General features: G+C 46.3%; 4 protein-coding genes across 5 annotated transcripts; 3 read left to right on the forward strand and 1 right to left on the reverse strand.

Annotated features, from left to right (window-relative positions):
* Window positions 1–551: 551 nt before the first annotated feature.
* LOC119303377 (inosine-5'-monophosphate dehydrogenase-like) lies at window positions 552–5597 on the forward strand. Its single transcript, XM_037580504.1, has 4 exons — window positions 552–1634; window positions 2574–2753; window positions 3158–3415; window positions 5275–5597. Exons 1-4 carry the CDS (start codon window positions 657–659, stop codon window positions 5344–5346), a joined length of 1488 nt encoding a protein of 495 aa, XP_037436401.1. The 5' UTR covers window positions 552–656; the 3' UTR covers window positions 5347–5597.
* Window positions 5598–9981: 4384 nt separating this feature from the next.
* On the forward strand, window positions 9982–12982 carry LOC119303379 (tubulin beta-4 chain-like). The gene is made up of 3 exons (XM_037580506.1): window positions 9982–10482; window positions 11547–11816; window positions 11933–12982. The coding sequence occupies exons 1-3, from the start codon at window positions 10089–10091 to the stop codon at window positions 12601–12603; spliced, it is 1335 nt and encodes a 444-aa protein (XP_037436403.1). The 5' UTR covers window positions 9982–10088; the 3' UTR covers window positions 12604–12982.
* A 1509-nt stretch (window positions 12983–14491) lies between these two features.
* On the forward strand, window positions 14492–17534 carry LOC119303380 (dihydroceramide fatty acyl 2-hydroxylase FAH1-like). 2 transcript variants are annotated; one of them, XM_037580507.1, is made up of 7 exons: window positions 14492–14829; window positions 15530–15616; window positions 15992–16084; window positions 16176–16372; window positions 16511–16616; window positions 16731–16877; window positions 16966–17534. In XM_037580507.1, exons 2-7 carry the CDS (start codon window positions 15566–15568, stop codon window positions 17083–17085), a joined length of 714 nt encoding a protein of 237 aa, XP_037436404.1. In that variant the 5' UTR covers window positions 14492–14829; window positions 15530–15565; the 3' UTR covers window positions 17086–17534. The 2 variants fall into 2 exon arrangements, with proteins under 2 accessions (XP_037436404.1, XP_037436405.1); XM_037580508.1 differs by having other exon boundaries at window positions 15538–15616.
* Window positions 17535–17656: 122 nt separating this feature from the next.
* Window positions 17657–20271, reverse strand: LOC119303378 (alpha N-terminal protein methyltransferase 1-like). Its single transcript, XM_037580505.1, has 8 exons — window positions 19963–20271; window positions 19697–19835; window positions 19514–19572; window positions 19076–19195; window positions 18887–18988; window positions 18400–18454; window positions 18186–18283; window positions 17657–18097 (listed from the first exon to the last, which is right to left on the reverse strand). Exons 1-8 carry the CDS (start codon window positions 20173–20175, stop codon window positions 17969–17971), a joined length of 915 nt encoding a protein of 304 aa, XP_037436402.1. The 5' UTR covers window positions 20176–20271; the 3' UTR covers window positions 17657–17968.
* Window positions 20272–25205: the final 4934 nt, after the last annotated feature.

Genomic DNA, 25205 nt, shown 5'->3' on the forward strand with positions numbered 1-25205 from the left:
CCTCCCCCAAAGTGAAGACCACAACTATGTTCTTATTTTTCGGGGAAAAAAGATGGCCGAAACCTAGTAACGTGGGACTTAGTTTCAAAAATCTCAACCTGAGAAATCCAACGATGAAAATAGTTTGATATTTAAATGCATGGTTCAACAGATAAACACATCCCAAATAAACAAATCTAAAGAAAAACTCCCAGACTACAACAAATGACGCACATTCGGTACGCCATTTGTCAGCATCCGAGAAGATGGACGGTGACATTCACAAGAGGCAGCTCCTAACTAGTGTCAGTCAGTCGGAAAAAAGCCTCTTAATCACTGATTTCAGCTGTTTGCCGTAAAAGGAGCGGCACATCGGAGCTCAACCGGGTGACCACAAAGCCGGCCCAGCATCAGCTCCCAAAACGCACGACAGCACCCGCATTCGGCTGGAGACACGAGCCCGCGAGTTGCCAAAAAAAAAAAACAAGACACGAGTCCGCGCGGGACCCACGTGTCATGGAGGTTAAGCTCCCACTGCCCGCCAAGCGACCTAAACTAAGGTCCCAATCCTCACCCGACCCATCCAGCACCCCATCCAGTCACAGCCCACATCGCCCGCCGCGCCGCCGCCGCCGCCGCCAGCGCCAACCCCCAAACCCTAAAACTCCCACCCGAAAATGGCGGCCGACGATGGATTCTCGGCGGCGCGCCTCTTCTCGCAGGGCGTGTCCTACACCTACGACGACGTGATCTTCCTGCCGGGCTTCATCGACTTCCCCGCCGACGCCGTCGACCTCTCCACCCGCCTCTCCCGCCGCGTGCCGCTCTCCATCCCCTGCGTCGCCTCCCCCATGGACACCGTCTCCGAGGCCGCCATGGCCGCCGCGATGGCCTCCCTCGGCGGCGTCGCCGTCGTCCACTCCAACACCGAGCCCCGCGCCCAGGCCTCCATCGTCCGCGCCGCCAAGTCCCGCCGCCTCCCCTTCGTCTCCTCCATCCCCATCTTCTCCCCGGCCTCCGCCCCGACGCTCAACGACTTCGCGGGCCACGAGTACGCCCTCGTCACCGAGCAAGGGGACTCGCTCTCCAGGCTCGTCGGCGTCGCGGTGGCCGCCGATGCCGCCTCGCCCGAGGCCCCTGCCCCTGTATCCGAGTACATGCGCCCCGCCCCGCGCTCGGCCTCCGCCTCCTTTGACTTCGAGCAGGCGGCGGCCCTCCTCGCCGACGAGGGCTTGGACTACGCCCCTCTCGTGTCCGAGGAGGGTGAGGTAATCGATCTCATCACCTCCAAGGACGTCGAGCGCATTCGGAGCTATCCGAAGCTAGGCAAGCCATCTCTTGGGGCAGACGGGAAGTTCGTAGTTGCAGCCTCTATTGGAACTCGTGAGGACGACAAGCGAAGGCTAGAGCAGCTAATTCAGGCAGGGGCCAATGCTATTGTCATTGATAGCTCGCAGGGGAACTCCACCTACCAGCTTGATATGATAAAGTATGCCAAGAAGACGTTTCCGGAGGTGGATTTGATTGGAGGCAATGTGGTGACAATTGGTCAGGCACAGAATTTGATTGCTGCTGGAGTGGATGGCCTGCGTGTTGGAATGGGCTCTGGTTCAATTTGCACTACCCAGGAGGTTTGTGCTGTTGGTAGAGGACAGGTATATTTCTCACAAACTCCTGCCCCCTTGATAGTTTATAGTTTGTTTTCATGCTTGTTAACTTCGTTTTGTTTGCTGTCAAATAGTTGCTCATCTTGCCTATCAGCTTAGATCCTCTGTGATTGGTAGGACCAGCATGAGCATGCTGTTTGTAGAGCGTAAAGTTATCCAAAATTTACAATCCTATTTTAAAACCAAGATGGTGAAAAGTCTGATAAGTTACTGGAAACTTTAAATACATCAAAGTCTCTCCCATATTCATGCCAAACGTCCTATTTAGATAGTTATCAAACGTATAATTTCAAGTAATTAGTAAGTGGCTGAACCTTATAGTGGTATTGCAGTATGCGGCTATGAAAGTGGCCACCCAACAACTGAAACATATAAATGTTTACCATGCAAAAATAATTGAGCTCAAGCTCTACCACTAATCGACTTTCTGAATTCACACATTGCACATAGCAAGCGCTGTCAGGAAAAATGCCTCGTGTCCATTTGCATTAGCACAGGAACGAGTGTGGATGCCATGTAAACCATATGGTTAACAGTCTTCTTCATGCTATATGTCACATTTTAAGGGTTGGAATTCGGAAAATAAATTTGAAATTCTTAGGAAATTTGGAATATTGGAAAATCTAAAGCAATCAGATTCATATGTATCATTGATGTTTTAGTCTATATTCCCATTCTTGAAAGGGGAGTAGCATTTTGTTTATGGACCTTATATGATGCTTTGTTTTCTTCTTTTGTTCAGATCTGCAATCTAGTTTGATTTGGATGGTAACTTGCTCCATATATTTCCACATAGCCTGGCAGTCTCTCTGGTCTATGTTAGAAAATAATTTAGTATGTTCGGTTTCAAATGGCTGCTGGTGCATGTTAACACATTGTATGGAGAGACCAAACTAATTTGATGTTTTTTCTGTTTTGGTTTAACAGGCCACTGCTGTTTACAAGGTTGCATCATATGCCAAGGATCACAATGTGCCAGTTATAGCTGATGGTGGTATTTCATACTCTGGCCATATTGTGAAGGCTTTGTCACTGGGGGCATCAACTGTTATGATGGGCAGTTTCTTGGCTGGCAGCCATGAGGCTCCTGGGGCCTATGAATACAAGGTACATTTTAGCCTTTTGCAACAGGGTTAAGTTTGAATGTCCTGTAGTGATGTGTGCTCAAGTCCACAAATCCCCATATTAGAGATTAAACTCTTACTTTTGATGAAAACTACAACCATGTACATGCAAATATAGATTCTATTTGCCCACTGCAATTTAAAAGATCCCTTAATGGCCACATAGTAGTTCAGCACTTCAGTGTACTTAGATGTCATGAAGTCTTCTAACCAGACATTGCCATTAAGGGTTGATGTATAAGTTGATCAAAGTATTCAAATGTATTGGCCAGTTTAAGTGTAGCCTTATGCTAGGTTTAACTGTACTTTTATGCTCTATTGTAACTGAAGTTTGCCATTTTACTTGCTTCTGGTTAATATTGTGATTCTTTGAATGTGTTTTTCTAGGACGGCCACCGAGTAAAAAAATACAGAGGTATGGGCTCCCTCGAAGCCATGACAAAGGGGAGCGATGCAAGGTATCTTGGTGATACTCTGAAGCTTAAAGTTGCCCAGGGAGTTGTTGGAGCGGTAGCTGACAAAGGTTCTGTTCTGAGGTTTATTCCGTATACAATGCAAGCTGTTAAGCAAGGATTCCAAGATCTTGGTGCATCCTCTTTGCAGTCAGCTCATGATCTTTTACGAGCGGAGACTCTTAGATTAGAGGTATTTACTTGCTGGATTACATATCTGCTCTTTACCTCTTTATTTATTTATTTGGAGTGATTCATAATTTGGAATACCTAAAATTAGAGAAATAGTTTTTTGTTGACAAACATGCAAAGCAGTTATTTCTTTTCTAGATAATGGACGAAGCCCATGTTTCTTAGGTACAACTCATGTAACAATATTCACAAGACAAAAGAGTGTTTTCACATCTGCAGCTGACATAAATCACAAGCCCATGGTTCTGTTCATGAGCAACATTTCTGATTGACTAAAATTGATACGTAGTGTCTCTTGGTTTTGTTTTTTGGGGTGGGCATTGGCACTGTGCCCTCTTTATACGTAATGTTCAACACTCATTTGCTAACTGCTAAGTTCTATAGATTGTTGTCCTTAATGGTCATTAACTCAATGATCTACATGAAAGATTGAAAGCTATTGTGCAGTTGACAGACCTCATATTAGTTTAATGGTTCAGCTTGCAAAATAGCCTATTTTTTTAGTTTATGTGCCTGTCAAATGGATAACTGTGGTATGGGAGTATTTGTCACTGAATCTAGTTTAAGGTGCTTTTCTTTGCTGACATATATTCACAGGCCAAAAGTATATTTTCATATCTGCAGCTGACATAAATCGTTGATTTTGGAATGGGGATTAACTAACACTGAGACCTAGGGCATGTTTGGTTGCCATCCACACTTTGCCATACTTTTGTGCCATAAGTGTGGCAAATTGAGACAAATGTTTGGTTGCAGCCACAGTTGTGGCATGCCACACTTTTTCAGTCACATACCCCATTGTCATAGACTCAGTTGCTAGTCAACTTTTGCCACAAGTGTGGCGACCAATTTAGCCACCACAAAAACTGTGGCATGCCACACTTGTGACACACAAGTATGGCAAAGTATGGATGGCAACCTAACATGCCTCTAGCGTCTCTTGGTTATGTTTCGGGATGGACATGGCACTGTGCCTTCTTTATCCATAATTTTCAACGCTCATTTGCTAACTGCTAAATTCTATAGATTGTTGTCCTTAATGGTCATTAACTCAGTGATCTGCCTGAAAGCTACTTGCAGCTCCCAGACTTCATATTTGTTTAATTGTGTACCTTGCAAAATAGCCTATTTTTAGTTTACGTGCCTGTTGAATGGATCACTGTGGTATGAGAATATCTGTCACTGAATCTAGTTTAAGGTGCTTTTCTTTCCTTAGGATGTGTGCCTTTTTTCTCATTAATATCGTTGTTCTTCCTGGGGTGGTACCGCTCCAAAGCACTCCTTCCAAAAATATTCCCTTTTGCTGATTCTTCAAGAATCTGTTCCGTGTACAGACTATGGAACTTTACTTTGTCATTATCGGCAGTTAATGCACATATTCAATGTTTAGAGGGATTCTGGATCACTAAGTCTTAAAGTACTTTTAAGGTTATGCTATTCCATATTCACTCCCAAGGGAAATTTGATTTGCAATGGAAGCTCAAACTTTCTTTTATCATTGCACCTATCTGCTCACTCTTTTTCTTTCTTCAGACGATGGAGCATTTAATCTTGTTTGTTGACAAAAATAGTCCCAAATCAGATCTTATCGTGTTAAAAAAGTAGGGACCCAAATCTGTCCCTTTCTCTTACCAATATAGCTTGCCTTGGTCCCACTTAGAACCAAAATCACGCACCACAGTTTATGTAGAATTGTGGTCATAGCACTTGTTACAGTGAATGAGAAGTGTTATGCCTGTTCATGGATGATGTGCAGTGCAAAAGAAGTGCATAGAAAATTCCCTGTTCATGGATGATGTTTGTCATTTCATGTCTTGGTAACAGAACTGACATTCAGTCTTGGTAACCTTTCCTTACCAGGTGAGGACCGGCGCCGCTCAAGTGGAGGGAGGGATCCACGGGCTGGTGTCGTACGAGAAGAAATCATTCTAGCCCCCATCTTTGATCGAGGACGGGCATACTGGTTCTCTGCGTGTGTTCCATCCAAGGTTGGCAGCGGGTCACCTGATAGTGTTTGAGAGCAGCCTCCCAGCCCGTCTGTGGGGGCCGTTCGCTCCCCTATCGATCTACCACTACCACTAGGATGGTTGTAACATCATCATCTTTCCACCATGGCCATGGTTGAAAACACTGGACATCGTAAGAAATGGCTGTAACAATAAAAGCGATGTTTCCGTTTGCTACTTTGTGAGTGGAAGACCCGGCATTTCAGTCCTTTTTCGTGCGCGACGGAAAGCTTGGCTTGCGATCTCAGCCACTTCAGAGGATCACGTACATAGAGCTGCTTGCTTGCTTTTGTTTCCCGATCGGGCCGGCTTCACGCGCTGCTGAAAGCGAGAGGCGCGCTTCAGTTCAGGGTGGTGGGTGTGCTGTTGATTTGTCCCTGTCGTTTCTCCCAAGCAACAGCTACGTGCTTTGACACCCAATACACACACACATTGGCCCTCCCCTCCCCACCGAGCTGCAGACTGCGGCTGCTACATGCAGTCCAGAACTGTACACTGATTGGATTGCTAGTGAAGCATCCCTATCGCCTCCATAAAATCGCGGCCGCTATCATTATCATTATCATTCTTCCTTGTTAAGCTTGCTGTACAAGCGCACCAACTTGTAGGTACTACGATCAGCTTACAGGGGCTTGAACCAAACGTCTACTCAGCAAAATTCTAGTGATTGATTCAGAAAAGAAAGCATTAAAAGGTTTTGGCCAAGCGTCGGCGACCTCAGACTCAAATCGCAGGAATTGCAAGCTCAGTTTGCCGTCCGTCCCAAAGTTTTTTTTTTTTCCTTTTTCCTTTGATGAAGGCCGTTCCAAGGAAATTGAGCTGGGCCAAAATGTGATATCTCTTCTCTACTACTTTAAAAAAACGTAGTGTTCCCTCTCCCCTCTTACGTCGCCCACCTTTCGTCCATCATTTTCCTACGACCCCCCTCCCCCCTCTCCACCGATTTTCTTGTCTCCCTCCATCGATTTTTTTTACTGGTTCTCTATTTACCGGTTTTATCCTCATCCAATCGGGACAGACCAACTTTATGTTTCACATATGGTAACAAATCTCATTTTTGGTAATATAAACAAAATCAATTCACGTATTATAATCAATATCATCTTTGGTAACACAAGAGTAGTTTTGGACAGTAATCAATCTCCTTTACTTCTGTGAAAAAGTTGAAAATAATTTATGTCAATCAATCTCGGCGGCGGACAAAATTGATATTCAATCAATCCCGGGTGGTGGGGATTGGATCGTGGACAAAATAGGAAAGAATTTTTGTCAATCAATCTCAGCGATGGACGAGAGTACGCGGCCGCCCAGCTTCAATGCAGCGCTAATCTGTAGTGATCCATGCCGCTTGACATCTTGCCGCGCACTACAGCTCAGAGGGCGACCGGAAAATAGGGTCCTGGGTTTTCCTGGCCATCCATGCGCCGCTCACGTTACCTCGCCTCTGCTTCCCAACGGCGATCTCCATGGAGGACATCTACGCTTAGGAAGACACCGTTGCGGCCTTCCATGAGCGGCTGGCTGGGCATCCTCCCCGACAAGTTAAGGTCGTGTCAGGAAACTACTTCCTGTTTCCTTTTTGTTTTTGCCTACTATGGAGCGTCTGTGGAGCACGTGTTTCACTTGCTGTAGCATAACCTGCAATCTAATCTATCCACTTCTTGATTGTTGTTGTGGTTGTAGCTTGCTCGCTTGCTCACTTGCTTGCTCGGAGTACTGCCAGATCTAAGCTCTAAAAGGCTGGACTTCTGCTCGACCATGGCCCTTTCCCATGTGGCAGGGACCTCCCCTGATTGATAGTTCAGAATTCAATATCACTTTTGCATTTAATTAAGGTGCAAACATGATTTCTTACACCTGTAACTATACCAATATGTCAGATGCTTTTTTCAGGTGTATACTTGTTAGTCTCATTCATGGGACACGATAGCCAATTCTTTTGTAAGTGCGTTGGAGCAACCAAAATTGAAGTGAGAACAACATGCTTTCTTGCTATTCCATCTTAAAATTATATCTTGTTTTTAATCGGTTTTTTGGAATCTTATTCATGAAAAATGTCTACTTTGAAAATGCAAGTTATCTGCTAATCACAGAGGTATCATTGACTTACGAAGAACAGATTGCCAAAGATGTGAATGTGATGAGTTATGTAGTTCTTATACAAAAAATTTCGGAAGAGAGTTGACTTAGTTGGTTCATTTTCTTGTCTGTAGTATAATCGGTCATGTATTGAGTGATTGACATAGTAATTTAGTAATTAAAGGTCAATCCAGGAACTTTTCTACAATCAAATATGATCGGGTATTGTACTTGTATAAAAAGTTTGGCCAAGGAATGATTCCTATTGACTTCTAGGCAAAAATAAAACAAACTTTTGACCACAATATAGCATGAATAGTACTTCTATTTAGCATTTGTTGGCAAATCGCCGGATACAATGAAAACCATTCCCTGTTTAATCTTTTTATATGAGTGCAATACTTGCTCATGTTTGATTTCATAAGTTTTGGGATTTTGGACTTCTTTGAATTACTAAACCATTTTTGAATATAGAGGGTGTGGCATCCAAGTGCTCCTATGTATTTTCGGATTGATGTACCGCTATTTTATGCTCAGTGAGAATAGTAATGGCAGAGCTGGATATTTTCATTTGACGTGGGAAAGAGTACACAAGTGATAGTTGTGACATGCAAACCTCTTGCAAAAAAATAGAACTCATGTGACCTTTTACCCCTGGGCTAAAAATATTTGTATTACGTAATAGGGACCTTTATTGTTCAGTAAATCTTGTTTTTGTTTGAGAGCATGATAAAAGAGGTTGCTATTGTACGGTCAATGTGATTGATTTTTTTGCGGGAATCATAGCATATTCATTCCACGGTAATAGAGTTACAATCTCCAGGGACTAGCTCACTGATACATGATGGGGATTGATTTAACCAGCACGTTGTGTTATCCCCATTCTGATCAAAAGTCGCTAAACAATGAGCAACTCTATTTTGAGAGCGAGAAATCTTAACTTTACTTTTATATCGTTGTCACTAACGAAAATGATGTGGTCTTTCATGTTCTTATTTTCTCACGATATTTTTTTGGGTGAGAGGGGACGGGGGACGGGGCCTTGCTCTTATACTGTATACAAATACTATATTTGAAGTTACTTACATTCCCACTGGACTAATTTCCCACGATAAATAGCCTTGCGATACACAGCAATAATATGTACATTGCAAGTTTGGATTATTGCCATGGATAGACACGTACATGGCAATTTGAGAATATTTCCATGGTCACCACTAATAACACATATATATCCTTGATAGGTAATTTTGGATTGTTTCTAAAACTTGCCTATCTTGAAAATGAAAACCGCATGTAATTCATCTCTTTGATAAGCATGCTCGGACTATTTCCGAAAACACTTGTCTACTCCATCTTTGTTTATATATATGTTTGGTCACATATGCATTAGGCAAGGTAGCGATTGTTGCATGTGTATTGACACCATGATATCCCATGACAACGGTTTAAGAAGGGTGAGGTGGCAAGGGGTGGCAATAGTATTGTGAGTCCATAATAAGTGACAACATATAATTAATTGGTTACACGTGTGTTGCACGTGCATGCTTACATGATGCATTAAGGGGGGTTGCGAGCTAGATGGACCATGGATAGAGGTGGCGAGTTTGGATTGGGGAGGCCGAGAGGTAGATATAGGGATTGGAAGAAGGTCGTTTAATGGTAAAAGAAGAAATCATCAATGCCACCTGATGTGTGTGAGAATCCTAAAAATATGTGTTATATACTATTGCCCGTTTCAATGCATGGGAAATTAACTATTTAATAGTAAAAAACTCATTAGCGCCTGATGTGCATAAGAATCCTAAAGATATGTGCTATATATAATTGATGTTGAACACTAAAATATGTATGCCCCATTGCAACGCACGGGCAATTAACTAGTGATAAAAGAAAAGACGTGCATTTCCATCGCTATCACTGCAAGGAGCCCGTTTCCTCATCGTGGCGTCCGCCGGGGTTGCTCACCGGCGACGGACGGCCGGCCCGCCCTACCGCCGTGTCATCGGTAGGCCTCGTCCCCATCCACACGAATCCATCCCTCCCCCGAGACCGACCCTGCCTGCCAGGTGGCTCCAGCACCGACCACACGTCAATGACAGCTACGCCACACCCGATCCGCCCACAGCGAACTGCTGCGCGGGCCCCGCGCTCCGTCGTCGGCCCCAGCCGTCGGTGCCCGATCCCATCCGCTCATCCTCCCTCCCACTGGACGGACCGCCCAGCTGCGGCGGGTGGGGCCCGCGGGCTTCGGTTACACCAGCCTGGCACGCTCAGGTCCAGCGACCGAGCCATCCCGAGCCCACGCTACGCCAGCACACACACCCACACGCCCCCTACCGCCACTGGGGCCGGGCCCCACCCAGGGCCCGCGGCCCGCAACCACCCCGGGCGGGGCGGCCGAGCCCGAACCCGAACGGTTCTCTCTCCCCTCTCGGAGTATAAAGGGTCGGAAAACACCGTCCCCCATTTCGAAATCCGAATTCCCGAATCCCCCAGGCCAGCCAGCGACCCCCCCTCCCTCCTCCCCCGCAACCACCGTCCACCGGACCCCCGGCGCCCGGCACCGGCGAAGCGGCGGCGGCGAAGATGAGGGAGATCCTGCACATCCAGGGCGGGCAGTGCGGGAACCAGATCGGGGCCAAGTTCTGGGAGGTGATCTGCGACGAGCACGGGATCGACGGGACGGGGCGGTACGCGGGGGACTCGGACCTGCAGCTGGAGCGGATCAACGTCTACTACAACGAGGCGAGCGGGGGACGGTTCGTGCCCCGCGCCGTGCTCATGGACCTCGAGCCCGGCACCATGGACTCGGTGCGCTCCGGCCCCTTCGGCCAGATCTTCCGCCCCGACAACTTCGTCTTCGGCCAGTCCGGCGCCGGCAACAACTGGGCCAAGGGCCACTACACCGAGGGCGCCGAGCTCATCGACTCCGTCCTCGACGTCGTCCGCAAGGAGGCCGAGAACTGCGACTGCCTCCAGGGTAATTAATTATACCATCTCTTCCGCGTGAATTTATGTCAGGGATTGATGAGCCAGCGTTTAGATCTGGGCTCAGCCGTTCCCCGGGGAGTTAGATCCGTTCCAAATATCAGGTTGTCATTACTACGGCGTCTGTTTGGCATTTATGCCTGATTTGCATCCCCAGAGTGCTAATTGCTGATGTATTGATCTCATCAATTCATGCCTAATTCTGTGTTATCTGCATTAATTTGATCATTTACCTGCTGGTTACTGTTGATCCAAGTAATTTGCTATCTAGTACGATAATAGTTCATGTCTAATTCTGTGTTATATGCATTAATTTGATCATTTAACTGCTGGTTACTGTTGATCCAAGTAATTTGCTATCTAGTACGATAATAGGTCATGTCCAATTTGTCCATTACGAAGATGCTACTTTATCCCAATTCAGAACATAAGAAGAGTGGAAGCTGGTAGGATATAGGTTGTCCTGTTACTGTGTGGTCTGTTTGTGATTAGTATGCTGGCTTCTTCTAGCTTTAAGGGATCGTGTGGATGAGCTAGTCAAAAATAATTTAGCTATTCTGGATAAGCACCTAGCTAGCTTCACCAATCTCGATTGTCGGGAGGACTGATATTCTATTAAAGTAGGTAGCGTTGGATTGGCTTGCTTGAGGCTCCACTTTGCACCTGTTAATGCCCTGTGGAAAAACTAAATTAAAAACTGTCATACCTGAGCTGGGTCAACTTTACCTATACAAAATGGAAATGGAGTCCCTATCTAAATGATGAATAAAGAAGTCCTTAGCTCCATTCCTTTGGTCATCCCTATAGTTATTTTGGTGTGCTATTTAATGTGGCAGGCCCAAGGAACATGTTTGTGTAGCATTACTGATCTAACTTGATTGCTCATCAACTCCTCTTTTGTGGAGCACATGGTGACATTGCTAGACTGTTTGTGTCCTTGGAGTGTTGCTGCACCCTTTGTACTCTTTTGCAGTTCACTACAGATGTCCAATTTTGCGTGTGTATTGTCACTTTCATTTGTGAATAATAGTTTGGCTTTATTTGCTTCCTTTACAGGATTCCAAGTTTGCCATTCTTTGGGTGGAGGCACTGGATCTGGGATGGGAACCCTTCTTATTTCTAAGATCAGGGAGGAGTACCCTGACCGAATGATGCTGACCTTCTCTGTCTTCCCGTCACCAAAGGTCTCAGACACCGTTGTTGAGCCATACAATGCTACACTTTCCGTTCACCAACTCGTTGAGAACGCTGATGAGTGTATGGTGCTTGACAATGAAGCTTTATACGACATATGCTTCCGCACGCTAAAGCTTGCCACCCCTTCCTGTAAGCTAATCTTGTCTTGATCTTTACTTTTCTGTAGTATCTGCTGAAATTTACACGCAGAAGTTTATGCTCAGTTAGATGTGGTCACTCATACAGCTTTGGTTCTAACAATGCAGTTGGTGACCTGAACCATCTTATCTCTGCTACCATGAGCGGCGTCACATGCTGCCTGAGGTTCCCTGGACAACTCAACTCTGATCTCCGCAAGCTTGCTGTTAATCTCATTCCATTCCCACGTCTCCACTTCTTCATGGTTGGCTTCGCACCGCTGACGTCGCGTGGGTCGCAAATGTACCGTGCTCTCACCGTTCCTGAGCTGACTCAGCAAATGTGGGATGCCAAGAACATGATGTGCGCCGCAGACCCCCGCCATGGCCGCTACCTCACCGCCTCCGCCTGCTTCCGAGGGAAGATGAGCACCAAGGAGGTGGACGAGCAGATGCTCAACGTCCAGAACAAGAACTCGTCGTACTTCGTTGAGTGGATCCCCAACAACGTCAAGTCAAGCGTGTGCGACATGCCGCCCAGGGGCCTGAAGATGGCGGGCACCTTTGTCGGCAACTCCACGTCCATCCAGGAGATGTTCCGCAGGGTGAGCGAGCAGTTCACGGCCATGTTCAGGAGGAAGGCCTTCTTGCACTGGTACACGGGCGAGGGCATGGACGAGATGGAGTTCACCGAGGCCGAGAGCAACATGAACGACCTCGTCGCAGAGTACCAGCAGTACCAGGACGCGACCGCTGAGGAGGAGTACGACGAGGAGGAGGAAGAGGAGCGCGACGCGTAGTAGTGGCGATCGCGCTCCGCCAGCTATATGTCCCCCGCTTCAGGTCTGTCGCTGTGTCCAGTGAGAGTTTGTGGTTTCCTCCTGTGGCTTGGATGAGTCGAGGTTGCGTCTTGTACTCCGTTTTGTAATTTGCTACGGCTAGTAGTGCGTTGCAGTGTGTCTTGTTCCGCATCCATCCTTTGGTCGGTCGGTCGGTCCATAGCTGACGGTGGCCTGAACTGTCGAGTGCTCTCCCTGAGCTGGTCGTCGTCGCCTTGTAAGTTCTGACAATTATTATTGTTAGTCGTTCGCTTCAGCAACCAAAAAATGAGTATTGGTAGTGGTTTCTCATTATCTTTGTGAATATTGTACTCCATGTCGGAATGTTTTTGCCTCGTTATTTGTGTATATTTCGTTTGCTCGCTCAGGTGTCCTCTTGTATTCTTGGTACCAGCAGTGGTTTTTATCATCTTTGTGAATCTTGTGAGTGCTGTTTTTTTTGCCTCGTTCCTTGTGAACATACTAATACTAATAGCGTATATGCGTATGCTCGCTCAGGCTACTCTTGTATGTAGTATTGTGATGGATCACTCTCTGGTCATCTACTGTATTTGTCAGTTATAGTCCCTCTGTTGGGTCATCGTAGCAGAGCTTCAGTGAGGATTGTTCCATGGAGTTTTGGGGAATTGGAAGCATGGAACAGCCGGCTGTAACTCGATGGGATTTCCTTGTTCAGAAGATGCTTTTTAGTTGTGACGATGAATTTTAGTGTCTGCTCTTTTCATGCCGTTGATGGATCATCCATCCTCCTCCCTTTTGCTGCGATTTTGCATTTGCCACCAAAACACGAATTCTTTTGGTGGCTCATTATTCAAGATCAAGCTTGAACCGCGGATAGATTTCATCGGAGAGGTTGGACAAATTGTGGGCTATGTTTCGATCAAAAAAGAAAAAATTACGGTAATGCTAGCTGGGACTTTTAGTAGTTCCCAACGAAGAGACGTTTGATCAAAACTCCATGCTATTACGAGGTTCTTGTCGTCCCACCAGAAAAAATTACGGTAATGCTAGCTGGGACTTTCGATCAAACGGTGGCAGTTTTAAAAAGAAGACTGTCTTCTCTGCAAGAAGCTGTCATGCTATTACGAGGAACTTGTTGTCCCACCATAACTAAAATTGTCATCGGAAAAAGAAACAACCTTCAAAAATAATAATAATAACATTTCATCCATTCGGTGATGAATGTGAGAAAATATTTGCTTGCGCTTGCCGGATGTTGCAAGATGGAAGGGAGGGGATGAATGAAGAAAAACACCCCCCCTGACTGGACACTCACTGTAGGGTCGCAACAGAAACCGTGGAGCGGTTCCGTCGGACGGGATCTGCTGATCCAGCGAGGAGAGCCCAACTGTCCTCCGACGTAGTCCTACAGTACCAGCGGAGCGGATGTGGCCTAGTCAAATGCAAGCATCCCGTTGCCCCGTGCAATGCAACCAAATGAAACCGGCCAGGTCCAATAAAGCCCAATCAACCACAGGCCTTGGAAAATGTCACGAGAGTAGCGGCACATTAGGACAGTCCGGCCAGGTCGCGGTAAAACTGCATCTGAAATTTGGATCTGACGGTCAGAAACAATCCCAACACGAAATCCAACGGCGGAAATCATTGGTTCCATTTTACTGTCCTAATAAAAATGAAACCGGCTCCTTTGAAGTTTTTTTTCCCCCTTTTGTTTGATAACCATGGGCCGCTAATGGTATCCGTAGTCGTGAAACCGGCTGAGCCGATGCTTTGACTGGCCATAGCAGAGCAGAGCAGAGCCCGTCGCCGAGCTGGCAGGCGGGTGGCCCCACCCCCGCCCCCTATTTGAGAGGGCGAGCGAGCGAGGCGAGAGGGCATAGCGGATCGCCCGGCCCGACTGTTGCAGATCGCCCCCGAGAAACCCACCAAATTCGCAGAACCTACACCGGGTCACTCACGCGGCCCCACCCGGCAGCGAGGGGGGCAAGGGCAAAGGCGGAGGCAGTTTGCAGGAAAGCCCCCGTACTATTCCGCCTCGCCTCGCTCTTCCTTCCTTGCTGCCGTTGCTGCCTGCCTCCTCGTCCTCCTCCCTCTCGTCGCCTCGCCTCGGCCCAGGGACGGCGACGCCAACCGGCGAGCGGGCGGGCGGGCTCATCCCATCTCCTCTCCTCTCTTGCCGGCGGGGAGGGTCTGCGCGGCCGGCCGCCATTGCCGCGTCTTCCCGAGGTACGTGCCCTCGCCCCGCCATCTCGAACCCTCGCCCTCGCGGTTTCGCGGTGGTTTCTGCCCTTTTCATATGCCTTCGCTGGCGTCTGGTTCCGTGGATGCGAATTGCCAGGGATGCATGTCTCGGGGCGGCGATTCCTCCTCGCCGGAATCGGATCTAGGAGTAGGAGAGATGCATGACGATGGTTTTTTTTTTTGTTCCTGCGTTATTTTTGTTTCTTTATTTCGCGGTGTAATTCAGGTCCGAGCCGTGTGGACGATGAAGGGTGGTATTAGCCAGTGCTGTAAGAAACGCCTTGGGTGGGCAGTGCTCTGCCGAATCCGTGGGAGCAATCGCTGTGTGAAGGATGGTTATGATTTATGAAGCCTGCCTGCCTCTGTCTGCGTTCTGTCACGAACTCACGTGTGAGGTGTGATCATGTGGATCATTGCTCGGCCCAACGGACGTTGCCGTCCTTTTCGGCCGGATAGTTAGGGGGACAAAAGGTGGTGATTATGGCGTCCTCTTCAGTCCTCACACCAATGCCCATTACTAGTGTAATGTACGTGCCCATTGCCATCCAGAATTGGGGTCGGCCATCACGCCTTGTGTTTGGGGTTTGGGCTGTATGCCTTTCTAGTTTCTAGCTTTTCGATCCCGCATTCCCTTCGTGATTGTTATTGTTGCGTGCATGATGAATGATGTGTGCTGCTATTTTAGTTTTGCAGTGTAGCTCTGATTGGGGAAGAGTGGAAGATGGTTGTCAAGGAGTTCACCGTTGATCTCAACCAGCCTCTTGTTTTCCAGGTACCATCTGCTCTCCCAATATATGCTTCTTCAGATCAATCAATTGTTGCAGCAACTCTTCTCGGAAATTTTAGGCTCGGCGTGTGCACATCTCCCATTCCTTTTCTACTTTAAATTTCTCATCATTTTGGAGCTTGCTTGTGGCATACACTTCTGAGGTGCTCATCACCAGCTCAGTTGCTGAAAATGTTGAATTGTGAATATTTTAACTTTTTTAAGTGAGAGACTTGGCATATATGCATGCTCTGCTCTTCTGAAATAATATGCTGTAGTGGTGAGCTTGTAGTTTTACAATTTTTAACTCGCCTAGAACTGGTTCTGCCTGACAGCTGAAGCAAACTACTTTTGACCGTCTTCTTTATCTTGTGGATGAAGGTTGGCCATCTCGAGGAACATTACCAGGAATGGGTTCACCAGCCTATCGTCAGCAAAGAAGGTCCGCGCTTTTTCGCAAATGATACCATGGAGGTAACGCCAATGCGCTCCGGTTTATTAACGTCATTGGGGATTTTGGAAACTGAATTGTCACCATATACGTAATGAAAATTTCTTTCTGCAGTTCTTGACACGCACAAAGTGGTGGGCTGTGCCAGTCATATGGCTACCTGTCGTCTGCTGGCTGTTTGCCAAGTCGATTCGGATGGGTCACACCATTCAGGAAGTAATCCTGATGGCCCTATTTGGAGTGTTTGTTTGGACGTTCATTGAGTACGCTTTGCACCGCTTCCTTTTCCACATCGAGACGAAAAGCTATTGGTAAGAAGAACTTATCAACCTTGACCTGGGAATGTTTTATCGGGATTCTCCTCATGCTTGTAAATTTTACTCCCTCCGGTCCTTAATAAGTGTCGTGGTTATGCTCGTAACTGATGGATGGTTGGTGCGGCGTTTCAGGTCGAACACCGCACACTTCCTTATCCATGGATGCCACCATAAGCATCCTATGGACTCACTCAGGCTCGTATTCCCTCCTGCTGGGGCAGCGATCATATGTGTGCCGGTATATATCCCTGACTGAACCCATGAAATGGAGATGCTGAACATTTGGAAACTGCTTCCATGAAACATAACCCATTTAATCAAAGCGGTTTTGTTTTTGTTTCTCATTTTTCAGTTCTGGAATGTTGTGGCATTCTTCGCCAGTCCATCTACCACTCCTGCGCTGTTCGCCGGTGGCCTGCTGGGATACGTGATGTATGACTGCACGCACTACTACCTGCACCATGGACAGCCATCCAAAGATCCAGCGAAGCATCTCAAGGTGACTAACTAACATGATTCCACTTGAAGCCACCGATAATCTACCAGTAGCTGTTACTCATTCCTCACAAACTTGACTCGTGATGCAGCGGTACCACCTCAGCCACCATTTCAGAATCCAGGACAAGGGCTTCGGCATCACCTCGTCGCTCTGGGACGCCGTTTTTGGGACGCTGCCTTCATCCAATATCGTTGCGAAGCTCAGCTGACACGCACAAACATGTTCTTTGCATGAGGAATTTCAGTAGAGTCTGTAGACTTAGGTTAGGGACAAAGCTCATCTTGCCTTTCTGCCATGGGTTCGCATGTCTTCTCCAGTGGTGTGTGCTGATGTCTGTTACGACGTGAAGACGTTTGGTTGCCTCAACTTTTAATCGACAGAAATAGGGTATTCGTGTCGTGGTAGTCGATGTTAGGATAAATAGTCACATTCCTCGGTTCAGTTGTGATATCTTGTGTCATCTTTCTCTTTGGGTTTTAGTTGTCGGCTGTTCAGAGAATGGTGCGAGATGCTCTTTTCTGGGTCCTCATCATGAGTTGCCTTCTATCAGCATAAAGGGATATCTGAAGGATGGATATTCTCTGGATTGTCTTTGTACCTTTAGAAGAGTGTGTACAAACTTGAACGTGTGTGATGGAAATAAATGAACTTAACATATGAGTGAAGAAACAATGCAACTTTTCCTGTGGAAATAATGTTACGCCATGAGAACATGGCAAATCTGATGCCATTCCTGCAGTCGCAGATCGCACATGGGTCATAGTAATACCTGGCAGAGATGCACCCATATACTCACGCACTCAGCCATCTCATTCGCAACAATTCTGTGGTTCATGGTACAGATCTACTACAGGTCTACAGCCCAGTTGGGGCATCAGAAGCACATGACACTCATTGGTTCAGATACCCTTCATTTCAGAATCAAAAGGTGCTAGATGCCATATGCATTAAGTTTCGACAGCAACTAGTGGATTTGATCTCCGAAAAAGACAGCATGCTCAAAACAAAATGTAGACCGAGCTAAATTGCGACTAGAAACAAGTGAACAACAGTACATTGCCAGACAATACGCTGGCACAATAGTCCCCCCTTCAAGAGCGGATTATACGGGGTGAATTTTTAGGCCGCCCTCTCTTGCCATTTTTTGTGACCTTTGGCTGGCTGGTCACCAATGCGTACATTCTGACAGCAAATAGTTCCTCTGGTAGCTCCTTTTGGTTCTGTCATCAAATTGCGAGATTATGTGGCTGACAAATGGAAGCTGAAGTTTGTCATTTGGGAAAATTTGTTATTTTGCGAGATGCATACCTTGATGCTGTGGATATACAATCCACACTTGTTAAATAGCTCCCTGAAATATGCATCAGACCTAGTGACACTGTTATCCTCCTTGTCTAAAACAAATCCTGACAACACAGACATGATAAATTTCTGAATAAGAAGTATAACATGGTGCATTTCTATCATAAAGTACAGCTGCTGCAGTAACGATAAATATCATGTGATACAACAGTAAGCTCACCATTTTTTGCAATGTTCTCTTTCAGAACAAAAAAACCATCTAGTTTGAGCCCAACCTGGAAAAACATAACCCATATATGTTTAATTAACATGCATACATAGTTGAACAGCCATATACATAATATTATATCAGATTTTGACTATACTAATAGGTGCACAGACATGGTCAAAGAGAACCAGAACTGGAACTAAGCCATAAGTAAAAATACAGACTGGGGTTGGCTTAGAAGACGTCGCTTGTTCCAATTTGCACTGTACATGTAATTGTTGAAACTATATGGTGAGCATCTTTCTACATATGCATAATTTTTTTTTTGCAAGCATTTGATTAGCAGCGAAAAATATCAACATCCTTTCTCCAATAATAGAATAGCACTATAGCATGCTTTTGCATAAAATTTACACTTTAAAAATACAGAAAAAAATCTTCAAGGCAAGAAATTAGCATAATGTTAAAGCAAAATATAAGTGAGTTTAAACTGAATCACCTTTGCGCGGTTAAAAAATGAAATAAAATCATCATCAGTAAGTTGCCCTATGCACCACTGGATCCATATCACATCATATCTTCCTTCCTCAGGAGTGAAGTCCTGAAGCAAGATGCAAAATTTACCATCTAGAAAGAAGCAGCGAGAAATTTGCAAAAAGCCTAATCACAATAAGAATGCTCAACCAACCTGAAGAGGTGTACAATAAAAGTTTGCAGCCTTATGCGTATCCTGCTCTACATCCATACAGCTACTAAGATTTTCCCGTGCCGCTTCTAGAAAATGGGCTACTGGCTCAACGAGATCAACCTGAAAACCCAATTCCAGTTTAAAATGAATCATCAAAATTTGGAAAATACAAACAAGATACAATAAAACGAATCATTGATATATACAGAAGAAACAGAAAAATTACAATTCTAGTTATGATACATCAGGGAGAAAACAAAAAACAGTAAGTTCTTACAAACACCACTGTGTGCATACAACAACAGAAGTTGCATCGAGTGGGGATAACTCTTCATTAGTCTAGAACTGGTATCATGTATGGATAAGCAGCAGGTCTTTTAAGGCTTCAATAGATGATGGTACAAAGTAAACCTTGTGACCGTGAGTTGCACTGCATACCTCATTGAAATGCTTGATAAGAAAATTCTTTGTAACCCGCCCGATGCCCGAGCCACAATCTGCCATAATTTCAGAGACGACAATATAAGCACTCGATTAGATCACAGAGAGCAGACATGGATTCCATGCCTTGAGCATGTAGAAGAACCAGTAAAACGCTCTCCATGGCAGAGCTCGGCTCACCAAGCGCGACAAGATGGCGCTTCGCGGCGCCGAATCGCTCGGTGAGGAGAGGGCGGAGGAAGGCGGCGCTGCCCTTGACGTCGGCGTCGTTGACGCACCCGTACCCTCCCAGGACGCCCTCGGTCGACGCCTCCACGCCCTAGGACACGCCAATTGGAGAAACTGGTAAGCTAAATCTGCAGCGAGGGGACGTGCAATCGGATTGGGGGTTTAGGGTTTAGGGAGGGGGGCTGGGCCGCTGGGCGGGAGCGCTCCTTAGCCTTTACCTGCCAGTAGGCGATTCCTTTGGAGTACCACTCCTCGCGCTTCCCTTCTCCGCCCGCCTCCTCGCCGGCGTCCCCATTGCTTGGAGCGGCGGCGGCGGCGCCCGGAGGGACTTCGGAGGCCGAGGCGGAGGCGGTGGCGCCGATCTCCTGGGCCCACATCTCCGTGGCGCTGGAAAACTCGCGGCCCGTGGAATCGAAGCCCCGGGAGTCCATCTCTCCGCCGGCGGCGGCGGCGGCGGCGTAAGAGTTGGTCGCGTGTGTGCAGGGGAAGCTTGTGGGTGTAACCGTATATTCGATTTTTACAGGTACCCTTCTGCATATACTTCGTCCACCCGGAGGCAAGTGATATCTTCGCCGCTTTGGTGGGACCTGACGATATCTGGCATTTAAATTTCCAAGATGGGTAATTTTCCAAAAGAAATTAAATATCTACCTCGAATCACCACAACAAATCATGAAGAGAAGTCAAAACTTCTTTCATACTCCCTCCGTTCCTAAATATTTGTCTTTCTAGATATTTCAACAAGTGACTATATACGAAGCAAAATGAGTCAATCTATACTTTAAAATATGTCTACATACATTCGTATATGATAGTCCATTTGAAATGTCTAGAAAAATTTTTTATTTAGGAACAGAGGGAGTACTATTTTTTTAACACAGTATGGACAAAAGCGCTCATATATACGCGCATACACTCACTCCTATAAAAGCGCACACACGCATACACCCTATCTCTATGAGCACCTACGAGGGACTGAGCCGACATGTCATCTTGAGATTTTATGAAGTCACCTTAGGTGCCTCGTAGTGGACGGGAACATCGCCTCCCAATGAACGCGTATCGCTGGAAATATTGAAATAAATTCAGGATAAATGCGAACAACAGGATTTGAATCCTGATGGGCTGGGAATACCAATGTTCTCCTAACCATCCAACAACATGTTGGTTTGCAAAATTTCTTTAATACTGTTATTGATACATGATGCATCTAAAATGCCACAAAATTTCAGGGCGAAATTTGATCCACGGGTTGGGTATAGTTTTTGTTAGTGCAAAAAAGAAACCAAGCATCTATTATTTGCAACAGATTTGAATTGTTGTTGTTCCTATGCACATTTGTGTTCTTTTATATTTCAAGTTGTGGATCCAATTTGGAATTTTAAATTGGCAAGATAGATCCATCTGGTATCAGTGTTGTTATGTTCTAACGAAAGTTTTATAAGTAGTTGCTACGAGTGAGCACGAAGCATCAATACATTATCCACGTTTAACTTCAGCTAATTGGAGAGGGTATTTTGACAGTAGCGTAGGAGGTCACTATCATTGTCGTCTCCCCACTCTCGACTAGACATCACTTCCCTCACTAGTAGAAAAAAGCCTATTGTCCCGGTTCGTAAGGGCCTTTTGTCCCGGTTCCTGAACCAGGACTAAAGGGTCGGTACTAATGCCTTGTCCCTTTAATCCCGGTTCAATTTAGAACCGGGACAGGCGGGCCTCCACGTGGCCTGTGCGCGGAGCCCAGGCAGGAGGGCCTTTGGTCCCGGTTGGTGGCACCAACCGGGACCAATAGGCATCCACGCGTCAGCATTTCTGTGGCTGTGGTTTTTATTTTTTTTGAAGGGGGGTGGGGGTGGGGGTTTTGGGGATTAATTTAGGTGTTTCATATATTGTGTTAGCTAGCTATAATTAATAGAGAGAAGTGTCCTGTCTTATGTCCGTGCTTGGTCGACGCTACGTACTATACATACGTATAGAGAGGACTAGACACGCTAGCTAGCTAGTAAGCAAACGAAGGAAACAGAAGATCGTCATGAACATATATGCATACAGAGAGAAGTGATATCGACCACCTCTCCTTCTCCAAGAGATTGGTCGAACAACAAGTTCTCGTATATCTATCCGACACTACCGGCTACATATGTACAATAATTATCTCTTACAAATATAATCTCCTAACATACGAACTCATGGTCCACATAGTATTCTTCGTCTTCAGCGATCACGTGGTCAAGAAAGAATGCCGCCAATTCCTCTTGAATTGCTCGCATGCGAGCTGGTGCTAGGAGTTCATCCCGCTTCCGAAACATCTAATTTGAAGAAGGGGGTCAATACATATATATATATATATATATATATATATATATATATATATATATGAATGAATGAAACTCAACACAAATGATGGTAATAAAATAAAATTGTGAATGTTGTTATTTACGCACTTCATACTGTTCGTCAAATTAGCCCCGCTCACAGGTCGTGTGGCGGATGGACTCGCAAACGTAGTATCCACAGAAATCATTCTCTTATTCCTGCCACAACCACTTTACAAGAAATAGAGGTCAATCAAACTGATAAGCAAGAATGTCAAATGGTATTGATGAAATTAGCGCTTGAATCAATAGGAGATGCGCGGAACATGCTACTATAGTACTTACTTTCGAGTGTCTAAATTGCAGCTTCTTCGGGAGTCCCGGAGCTTTTTTGGTGAATTTTTTCCAAACCCTGCCAGACAAAGAAAACAATTACTTGATATATCAGGAAATGAACAAAGTTGCTGATATGGTGGATAATGATCGATTTAACTTACTTCTCGAGCATTTAAGTCATGTCCGCATAGTCCTGGGGATCTTTTCGTCTTGAGTCTAAGACGGTTACTAGTCCCTGCTCAAGCTTAATCTCTAGGAGAATATAGTGGAAACTGACACGCATGCATAACTCATCAATTACATTACTATAACCTTGACTAATATATAAGGGAAACCGAATATGCACAAGACAGTAACACTCACTTGAAGTTGCAAGGAAAGAGTATTATATCTTTGTTTTCATTTATTACCAACGATCGTAGCAAGTTGGCCTCGGTATCTGCGTCATGAAATTTAACCTGAGTTGCATCTATGATATTTGTGTTAATGAACCCAATATCACCGATTTGTCTTTTCTTCAATTCGACGATCTTCAATCTGCATAATATAGTGAGGATAATTATAAATACATGCAATGAAAGAGCTGAGCTATATAGAGAGACTTAATGACAGAAGTAGTACTACTTAAAGACAGTAGCAGGTGACCGTTGCTTTATCGAGGGCCAATTGATTGAAAACTGAAAGAACTCCTCAAATGAAACATGCAACATATCAATTCCAATGAGGTCATGCTCCTTTTTAACTCTCACATACAAAGTACTCCTCCCCCCAGACTCTCTGTAGATTTTCAAGTACCAATCATGCAATCTTCGCATCATCGTTGATAGAGATCTTTCATCTTTGACGAGAGGCTTCCCGTACTCGTATCTTTGTATCTGCACCTCCATGAAATCATAATGTACATCCTCGGGCAGGTAATCTCCAATATTGCTATAACCGGGCACCATCCTCGGATCATTAGCGACGATGTCGCTAGGCACCTTGAGCGGGGGGCACGATTGCTTCGCTTGTTCGCCGAGCTGGTCAATTTGTTTCCTAGCTCATCGTTCTTTCAGCCTTTGATCACTGACAGTACTTCCCGACTGCTCCGCTTCGGCAAATTTGTAACACCCCGGATATGATTTTCCCAATATGTACTCCAACTCTTGCCGTTTCCGGCGTTAAGTTATTTTATTTTCTCGGGTTTGGGTTTTTTCTCTCCATGTGTTGTTATCGTTGTCATGCATCTCATATCATGTCATCATGTGCATTGAATTTGCATATGTGTTCATCTCATGCATTCGAGCATTTTCCCCGTTGTCCGTTTTGCATTCCGGCGCTTCGTTCTCCTCCGGTGGCCAATTCTACCTTTCTTTCGTGTGTGGGGATTAAACATTTCTGGATTGGACTGAGACTTGCCAAGCGGCCTTGGTTTGTTAGTGGTAGACCACCTGTCAAGTTTCGTACCATTTGGACTTCGTTTGATACTCCAACGGTTAATCGAGGGACCGAAAAGGCCTCGTGTGTGTTGCAGCCCAACACCCCTCCAAGTTGGCCCAAAACCCACCAAAACCTTCTCCATCATCTAGAGCGTTCGATCACGATCGCGTGGCCGAAAACCGCACCTCATTTGGACACTCCTAGCTTCCTCTATGCCTATAAAAAGACACCCCCGTTTTTCTCCTTCCCCTTCCTCCCGAAACCCTACATCCATCCCCTCCCGCCGCCGCCGGACAAAGTCCGCCGGGCCGGACGTGTCCGTCTCCACCCCGCCGCCACGTGTCGCGCCACCGTTGGACCGTGCCGCAGCCCCACTTCACCGCCGGCCCGCCCGAGCCCACGGGAGGCCCCCGAGGCCCACATCGCCGCGCCCCGCCGCCCGTTTGCCGTCCGCCGCCCGCGCCTGCCTTCCCCGACGCCAGCAGGTCCCGCCGCCGCCTCGCCCGGCCACCGGCCGCCGCGCCGCCACGGATCCACGCCGTCGGCCGCCGCCTTCCGGCCCGCGCCTCCACCCAGCCGAGGCGCGCCACCGCCTCCGTCCTTGCTCCGCGCCGCCACCCGGGGAGCGCGTCGGCCGCCGCGGTGGCTTCGCCGGCCTCCCCCCTCCACCGGCGAGCTCTTCCTCTCCGGCAAGTCCGGCCAACCTCAGGAACCGCGCCGCTGCTACAGTACCCGGCCGGATCTAGATCTGGAATTGCCTCGGTTGACTTTTGCCCCGAAACCCTAATAATTTGCTCCTGTTCATCACATCGTAACTTTGCATCCGTAGCTCCGTTTTGGGCATATAGTATATCAAAATGTTCGTCTCAGAGAGCACATTTCATCTCATTGCATCATTTTGATTTGAGTTCATCTTGATGCCCGAAATGCTGTTGGAAGAATGCTATTTGAGATAATTGTCAGATCTGCTGCTCCAATTAGATACTTGTCATTTTTGCCATGATTATTGTGTGCATGATATGCCCCTGAGCTCTTCATGAGTTTTGTTATATGTTTTGCCATCTATCCAGAGGTGCAACCCATGTATTTTTGTGATGTGTGTGGTGACTAGCACAAGCTTGCAAAGTGGAGCATTCGTTAATGCTGATTTCAGGGATCTCAATATGTCATATGTTCTTGTTGTTTCCTAGTGATCCGTGCCTCTTTTGAGGATGATCAGTAAGGATGTTCTGTTAATCTTGTAGTGCTCTATCCATCCATATCTTTTTTTGCAATTATGGAGCACCCTAGCTTGAGTCAATCAAGCTCTACTTTTGTCATTTCGAGAATCTGGGCAGATTGTCTACTTGTTAGCAATTTTGCCGAGGATGTTGTAGTTGATCCGTGCATGC

Source organism: Triticum dicoccoides, chromosome 5A (genome assembly GCF_002162155.2).
Source record: "Triticum dicoccoides isolate Atlit2015 ecotype Zavitan chromosome 5A, WEW_v2.0, whole genome shotgun sequence".
NCBI lineage: Eukaryota > Viridiplantae > Streptophyta > Magnoliopsida > Poales > Poaceae > Triticum > Triticum dicoccoides.